Genomic DNA, 8,470 nt, shown 5'->3' on the forward strand with positions numbered 1-8,470 from the left:
CGGGGAGGCGGCGGCCGTAACACCTGTCCTCCCTTTGTCTGCTGTCACCTATGAAACATCCTGGTGAAATATGTTAACGTTTTAAAAGATTAAAAGATGATTATTTGAGGTTTTTCCTTTTGTTTTGGTTTATTCTGTTTGCTTGAGTTATCTTTAAAGGAAAACAAAATGAACAGCTGGACACTGCTAATGATTTACAAAGTGCTTCATAAACAGGTAGGGGTTGGAAACATGTGTGACTGAGGCTGTTAAAAAAATCCTGCTGATGGTTGAACTTCTAATGGCTTGTGCATTTCTTAATCACTTGAAATGATGCTGCATATAAATGCGTCGGACATTAGACTAAATATTCAGAATAAATTTCAGACTGAGGCGCTTTGTTTCAAGGTCATAGAGAGCAAAAGTCACTGTGTTGTTATCTGAGTTGTGTCATGAAGCATGTTCTATGTTAATGAAAGAACAATTGGTGTCAACGTTGTTTCCTTGTTCTTTATTAAGTCTCTAACCTCTCAGCTCGTAGCACTGGTGACAAAGCTCATGCCGCTACAGGCTCCGTGCATAATCAGTGGTGAGTTCATGACCTCAGTAGCCGGCGGCGTACGCCCACTTGCGAGAATCTGACTGAGCGTGGAGTCCGTCTTCATAGCGAACCACCGCCTGCACCACAGCTATTGTCAAGTTCAGGTACTTTATCTCGTGGTTCTTCAATGCCAAACCTTCCAGGACGTTCTGCAAACAGGAGCAAATATGAAAGAAAACTGAATAAATGTGGCACGATGTTCAAATTAGATCTTTTTAGCGCACAGCAGGGATGAAAAATGCCAAGTCTGTTCAGAGTGTTGGTTTTAAAACTTTTTGATAAATTGGGAATGATGCCCATTTTAAGAAATCATGTTGAGTAACGTCTGTGAAAATAAATCTTCAATTAAGCCAGTAATCACAGAAAACACTGAAGTGTGATGTGCTGCCCGACACACAATTGATAAGATTTCAAAATCATGCGTAATTAAGTGGTAGCAACAGAAGCTACATATTTTACATCCCAGTAAAACATCAAATAAAGGGTTAGTTTTCTAGTTAATATCTTTCCATTAATTACCTTTAATGGTACATTTAAAATACATTACATTGAGATGAGCAAGTTTTACAGCAACCATACACGGTATATAGGAGGATTTGCCTATTTTTAGACAGACCACAAATAGCCCGTTACCACCACAAATTGCTGAAATATTTGTCTCCATTCTTCACACCCCTGAAGGTAGAAATAATGAAGACATTCTTGGTTAAGAAGTTAGAAGGGCTTTATGTTAGCTGGGCTTTTGTGTGAGGGATTGTCTACCCACACACTCACATACGTCAGTGTTGTTTTTGTGACACTCACTTTGTCAAAGTCTGGTTCTGCTTCAGTGGCGTTGGGATCCAGCTGGTTGTGGAGCCTCGGCCCCGACACAGCTTTTTTCAGATCATAGTCAAAGAACAGTGCATTTAGAATCACCTTCAAAACAACAAAGATTTTAGACAATTATAACCCAACAGAGTAATTAAATAGTTGAATTAATGCAACTCATTGATTTAACTTCTTGCAATTTTACCTGAGCGATAGAAGTTGTGATTTTCGTTCCTCCTGAGCCTCCGACCACCATCTTAACTTTGTTGTTTTTGTCAAAGAGGATAGTCGGACACATGGAAGACAATGGCCTTTTTCCTTTAAAAATAAATTACATTATATATAAGTTTAAGTATTTTATTGGTTTATGTTAAACATTATTAAAATAATGTGTATGTAACTACATCAAATATCTATTTAAAAACAAGTTGTATGTTGTATGTTTTGAATCTATTCCACATTGTATTCCAGATTAATAAACTTGAAACCCATAAAGATATACTTGGATTGAATATACTAAAATAATAAAAGATAAGACCTTCCAGAGAGGGGTGGAAACATTTGATCCACATTTCTTTTGTATTAATCCAAAGACAAACATTATTTAAAAACATAATGCACAGTGTCGAGAAGAACAGATCGACCTCTGTGTACGCTACTGTCCAACAGCCAGTCTATGTATATTAAAACTACTGGTTTAAGAGCATTTCTGTGTGAGTGTGTGTGTTTTGTTCTGACCTGGTCTGATGAAGTTGTTGGATGAAGGACGCACTCCGAAGCCGTTTGTGATGAGCGGAGAGCTGAAGTCGTCCATCTCATTGTTGAGAAGTATCCCTGTTGATCTTGACATTACCTTGGAGCCGAAACTGCATGAAAACATTAACTGTTAAAGGAACATGACACATAAACCAACATTGGTGGACAAGAGATTTGTAAAGGTCAGTTAGGAGGTCATACTGTAGGTTGATGGTGCTGGTGGCGGCCACAGCGCTTCCATCTTCTGCGATCACCGAGAGGTGAGAGGTCCCGTGGTCATCAGGAATGTAAAACTCTGGCTCGTAATAGTCCATGTGGTGTGTGGTGTCATCTGTGATCTTCTCACGGAGGTCAAAGGCATAAGAACTTGAAATCATATTCTTGATGAGCTTTGGAAGAGAAAGAGGGACACGAAAATAATTCATAGGCCAAAAGTATTACTTAGTGTGGTTTTTTGCAGTAAGTACTGATTTATGTGCTGGATAGTTGACCATTGTTCCTGCTTATCCATGACAGGAAAAGTCTGGTCACTCATGTGCATGGGATTAAGTAGCAGAGATTCACAGACTTTTCGAAGAGGAATTGCTCTTCATTCTACTAGTCGGTAGAGGTGTAACTTTGATTAGTATATAATATAACAGGAGCAAACACTATCCTAAATAATAATTACCAAAGTATTCTAAATTATAATAAAATGCCTCTATAATAATTTAAAAAATGCCTTTTAAATAATAAACACACACCTCTTTAATTTACGTGAAATATGCATGAGAGGGTTTTTTAAAGAAAGATAAAGCAAAAACAAAATAAAGCTTGTGGCATTAGGTGATCATTAGGCAAGCATAAGCTCATGAACATAACTAAAATCTGCCATGGTTCCTTGGAGAAAGGTGTCATTTAAATGTCACTATACTATAGGTTTCAGAAATCCCAGTAAATCAAAGACAGCAAAGAGGTCTCAACAGGACTTAAAGACAAGAGTTCCTGACTGACAATATCTGCTGGAATTAAGTCTTCATTAAGTAGAGGATCACAATAACCTTGGTGTGCAATTCCCCACCTACTGTAAGCTCTGAAGCAAGGGGGTCATCACAACCCGATTAGCCAAGAGGGGAAATACACTAAATTACCACAGAACCTAAAACCAACCCTTTAACTGTTTTAAGCAGATACCAAGACCTTACATCTGTGATGTTGAGAAACTTTGGATCCCCAAGTAAGGTCCTCTTTGCATACGCAAAACGAAAAGCCTCCACGATGCGATGGTAGGTTAGGATCTTCTTCTCTGTGCTTGACACGCTTTCTGCGGTGAAGTTGTACCCTGTAGAAAATGAAACAATCATCAGTCACACGTTTACTTCACAGCTTCACTCATCTGTCTCCATTCAGATGCTGTTCAGGTATAGGAGAGGAGACAGCTATAATGCATTTGACCCAGCCGTTTCTGTTCCTGTGTTTTTATTTAGTCTAAAAGCCGCTGTGACCAGACTATGGGTATTACCCTGAGCTGACAGCCGCAGGGGGAACAGGAGGAGAGGCTGAGGGAAGAGAGACTTTTAGTTTGATGGGTTTCAGCTGTCAGACAGAGGCAGGAGTCACAGTAAATCAGCGGGATGAAAGTTTTGGGAAGGCACTGAAATGTGTCCGTGGAGCTTCCACCACAGGACTGTGTCCAATTAGAGGTAAGATTAGTGTTAGCGTGTGAGGCAGGGGGCCGCCGTGTGTGGGTGGCCGGTCAGAGGAAAGGAAAGGTTCACAGAGATTAATTACTTTAGACAGAAGTTTTGAGACAGTGCTCAACATGGATAGTTCTCTGCAATGAACAGCCAACATAAGAGAAAGTAAAACCAGCCAGATATGATTTATGATTATTTGATGGAAATGATGATGGACCAAGTTAGCGATGATTAGATTAGCAACATGCTCATAAACTTTGCTGATCACACTCTCAGGTGTGATTACACAGACCACAATTATCTTTGGATCTTAATAACTTCCATCAAACAAAAGCCCTTCTGTCAGGGTTACACAGTCATTCCCTCAGGTGTTTTAACTTCATTCTCTAAATTGGAGGAAGTAACGAGATATTGTTTCTGTAGCTTATTGGTTTATCTGTTTTCGAGACACCATCTGTTATTGTTGAAGCATCAACAATCTAAGTCCTCATACCTAAAAGACAAAGTATGTTTGTCAGTGCGTTCTTCCATCAAAACAATAACACATCATATAAAGTTGTTCTGATCCATCACATCTTTTGTAAAATAAATACTTTGACTTGACTTTGATTTTAGGAAATATGCTTATTCCCTTTCTTGTGAATAACTCATACAAAAATCAAAGTGTAAGTGTTCAAAATTACCCTTGCAGCCGAGTAAATCACCATAATGAATTGAGCCCTAATGACCGCCCTGCATGAATGTCTGTACTAAATGTAATGGCAAGCCATCCAATAACTTTTAATATTTTGCCCAGAAGCACATATTTCAATATGGCTGGTGCTGCTGGATGAAAGGCTGGGGTCAGTAAAGCCATTAAAGAAAAGGTTCAATATGTTCCAAGTCTGTCCTCAAAGAATGGTCAGGTTCCTAAATGAGGTTGTCATGTTATAGTTCATACTGGTTATACTGGTCTTCAAAAGATCATTTTCAATGTGATTTTTAAAAGGGATGAGGGACAAAATCCACAATACTCTGTGCAAACTTTATTCCACAGTGTATGTGCTTTCTAACGCACTTTCATTACAAGCATCCCTCATTGAAAAAGCATTTCAAAAAGACATTTTAATGACCAGTATGAATTTTAAGAAATGGCAACATTTGCTTCAATGCTCAAATCGGTATCTGACTGTTGTTTTAGGCTGGGAAAATATGTGAGAGCCATGAATTTATGTACGACGGGAATAATTATGGTCGCGGTAAAAACATACAAACATTGACAGTTTGACAGGAGTTTTTGCAGCATGATAACAGTTTCACACATCTTCTGCCTGATTTAATATGAGAAATAAAGAGTGTTTCAGTGCTACATCTCATGATTCATGACATATTATAATAGTGCATGCTTTAGATACCCAGTTAGCTAACTTAAAGTCAACATTGCTTTTATTTAGTAGATGTACTGTACAGTAGAGCCACATGCCCTCAGTGGAGTCTGAGAGAGTGACTGGTAAAGTGAAGGACTCCCACTCAGGACGTTTTTGGACAAAGTATCAAGGCTTACCATTCAAGATGTTTAATATCAATGAGAGCACAGGGCCGCTAGCGGGGGCATTGGGAACAGCCATGTTGTACTCCCCCACATCCACCCTTAAAGGGTTCTCGTCCAAGACAGGCACATAATCCTTCAGATCCTCCATTGTGATGATGCCGCCTAAACACGGATTGACACACACAGTGAATGCACACTAAGACACGGCTGGAAAAACAAATCATCCTTAAATGGAAATGAGCTGTGCCAAGAGAGGTGCATGTTAGCATATTTTATTATATCTCCTGAAGCCTTTTAAGCAAATGAATTTCAGTGATAAGGGTTAAACTTGGCAGTAAGGATGATAACCATAATGTCCTTGTGTGTGAGATTACTTTGCTCTGTGGGTAGGGAGGAATGATATCATCTGCAGAAATCCTTTTTTAGATTGTAAAATAAATTAAAAAACGATTTAAACTGTTTTACTATGTAGGACAAAAGTGGAAACTTGCTACTGCTATCATGCATTTTATTCTAACAATGACATCAGCATGTCTAAACCAATATGATTCAATATATTTATATATATCAACAATATCCCAAAATAAATAAAAAATAAGAATACTACCTGCTGCCTGAATATCATCCACAAGGCTCTGGGCCAGTGGTCCATGGTAGAAAGCATTAGGACCCTCCTCTGCTATCTTCCTGTACGTTTCTGCAAGCTTGGTAAATGTGATGTTGTCATTCTCTTTCAGGATGTCACCATTTCCCCCACAAAACACTTCACTGAAAAGGAGAACAATAAAGATGCAGATTTTAATATAGCATGCTTTAAATTTAGGTTATCATAAAATGATACAAGGCTTCTTCGGTTGCCTCTCACCAAAGAGCTGTGTCCTTTCTGATGGTTTCCCTTTTGCTGGACAGAGCAGAGGCGAGTGCCCTGCCCAAAGGAAAACCATTTACTGCAAGAGCAATGCTCGGCTGGAACAAGTCCCTCCAAGGCAGTTTGCCGTGTCGTTTGTGCGCCATTTCAAAACCTCGAATCACTCCAGGTACAGCAACAGACAACCCTCCTACCGACCATGGAAATTAAGATTTAGATTATTGCCTCATAAGTTATTTGGACAATTTGTAGGGCACTGGTAAAAATACTACTGTGGGATTTGACCTGGAAGACCCAAACTGTTGTGGTTTTTCCTGGGTTTGGAGCTCTCAAATATTACACACATTACATTTAGCTGACACTGTTATCCAAAGCAACTTACAATAAGTGCAATAAACACTATAGTTACAAACTCCTCAGAACAAGGAAAATGCAGATATATTCATTTCAAACAAGTCAAACCATTGCAAGTGCTGGTAAATTAGTATAGAATGGGCTAAACCCTTTAAGGTCATACAAATGTGATTCTTCCCCTACTGTAACTATTTTACATTTGTTTGCAACTGATTTTTTATTTTTTTAAGAAATTAATTTGCAGTCAAGAAGACTGAATTCTACAGATGTGTAAGTGCACTTTCTCTTTTGTCTGTCACTATTAGGTCTTTCATAATATTAACTGAAACTTCCGCCAGCTCTTTTCTACGTCTGATAGCACCGGTTAAACATTACCCTCCAGGGATAAATCGTTACTGTTCCCAAACATGTCCTGCGTTGCATTGCGTGGAGCCGTCTCCCTGGCGTCAATCGTCTCAACCAGTCCTATGTACGTCACAAATCAGGAATTACATTTAGGATTAAGATGATGAGCAAATGGTATGAGTTTGCAGCTTCAGTGATTAAGGAAACAGAAGAAGCTTTAGTGGTGGTGAGGCATGTCTTAGTAAAGTTGTACCAGTTGTGGCGTTGTAGATGGTTAGGAAGAGTCCTCCTCCGATGCCCATACTTTGAGCGTTCATAAGTCCAACACACAGTAAAGCAGCTATAGAGGCATCTACTGCAGAGCCCCCTTTCATCAGTATGTCTCTGCGGTAAAATTAATTAAAACACAAGAAGGGAAGGGGTGGAGGATTAGTTTTTGCACTAAAAGAGGACAGTAAAGACTTTAAAGAGGACAGTAAAGACCTTAAAGAGGACAGTAAAGACTTTAAAGAGGACAGTAAAGACCTTAAAGAGGACAGTAAAGACTTTAAAGAGGACAGTAAAGACTTTAAAGAGGGCATATGGTCCTTTTCAGGCTGACATTTGTATGTTGTGCCTCTACTGCGACATGTTTACATGCTTTAATGTTCAAAAAGTGCTTTATTCTTCTCATACTGCCTGTGCTGCAGCACCACATTTCACCTTCTGTCTGAGATAAATGCTAGCCAATAGAAGTGCGTGTGTTACATAGTGATGTCATTATGTTACTGAAGTAAACAAAGGAGTCCAATGGAGGCATTTTAGGCAAGGGGGGAGTGTGTGGGAGAGAAACTCCCTCTGGAGGGAACTCTGGGATGTTTGCCTTTGCAGACCATTTACATGCACATGACAAAGGGAAAACCCCAAATAGCATTAAGACCCTTTGTTGGAAAAGAATAAAACATGTTCACATGGATTTGCAAGGTGATGTGCAAGCAGTTTTCATGCCTGTGTTTATGCATGTGTGAGTACAGAAGAGCAACATGTCTGCCGTTCAGGATGTTCGAGTGTGTGCGCTCTCACCTGCCGACCTCTGAACACGGCCCAGCGTCTGCTGCCACCGCTGCCTTCTGGTACACATGCTCAGCCGGTATCTTCCTTTTCCCCACACCATAGAAGACCCCCAAGAATGTGGCGACTGACACTAACAGCAGCATGGTCAGGGCCAAACTTACTGTTTTCTTTGTCATGTTTGTAGCGCAGGAACAATAAATGCTTTATGAAATACCTGTCAGGAAGCAAACATTTGTATAAATGAAACCTGTCAGTGTATACAAAGGCAGCTGCAGAGAGCTGCATTTTGTTACATCTGAAACAAAGCAAACCAGATTTACACATCACAAAATAAAATAATATTGTATTATCAACAGAATAAATACATTTTGAAGAAATGTTAAGCCATTTTATAAGCCACATGTTTTCTGATCTTTGTTCAGTTTTTATGGAAACTTTTGCATTTACAAATTAAAGCCAGGATTTGTCTTTCTTTGTTTATTCTACAAAATTAGATT

At 39.2% G+C, this 8,470-nt stretch overlaps 1 protein-coding gene across 1 annotated transcript; it reads right to left on the reverse strand.

The window, feature by feature from the left end:
• Positions 1 to 475: 475 nt before the first annotated feature.
• On the reverse strand, positions 476 to 8,265 carry LOC117476634 (glutathione hydrolase 1 proenzyme-like). The gene is made up of 12 exons (XM_034123314.1): positions 7,983 to 8,265; positions 7,174 to 7,304; positions 6,951 to 7,040; positions 6,219 to 6,411; positions 5,961 to 6,121; positions 5,366 to 5,515; positions 3,331 to 3,467; positions 2,348 to 2,535; positions 2,129 to 2,256; positions 1,596 to 1,708; positions 1,385 to 1,498; positions 476 to 729 (listed from the first exon to the last, which is right to left on the reverse strand). The coding sequence occupies exons 1-12, from the start codon at positions 8,147 to 8,149 to the stop codon at positions 583 to 585; spliced, it is 1,719 nt and encodes a 572-aa protein (XP_033979205.1). The 5' UTR covers positions 8,150 to 8,265; the 3' UTR covers positions 476 to 582.
• Positions 8,266 to 8,470: the final 205 nt, after the last annotated feature.

This window comes from Trematomus bernacchii, unplaced genomic scaffold (genome assembly GCF_902827165.1).
Source record: "Trematomus bernacchii unplaced genomic scaffold, fTreBer1.1, whole genome shotgun sequence".
In the NCBI taxonomy this organism is placed as follows: domain Eukaryota; kingdom Metazoa; phylum Chordata; class Actinopteri; order Perciformes; family Nototheniidae; genus Trematomus; species Trematomus bernacchii.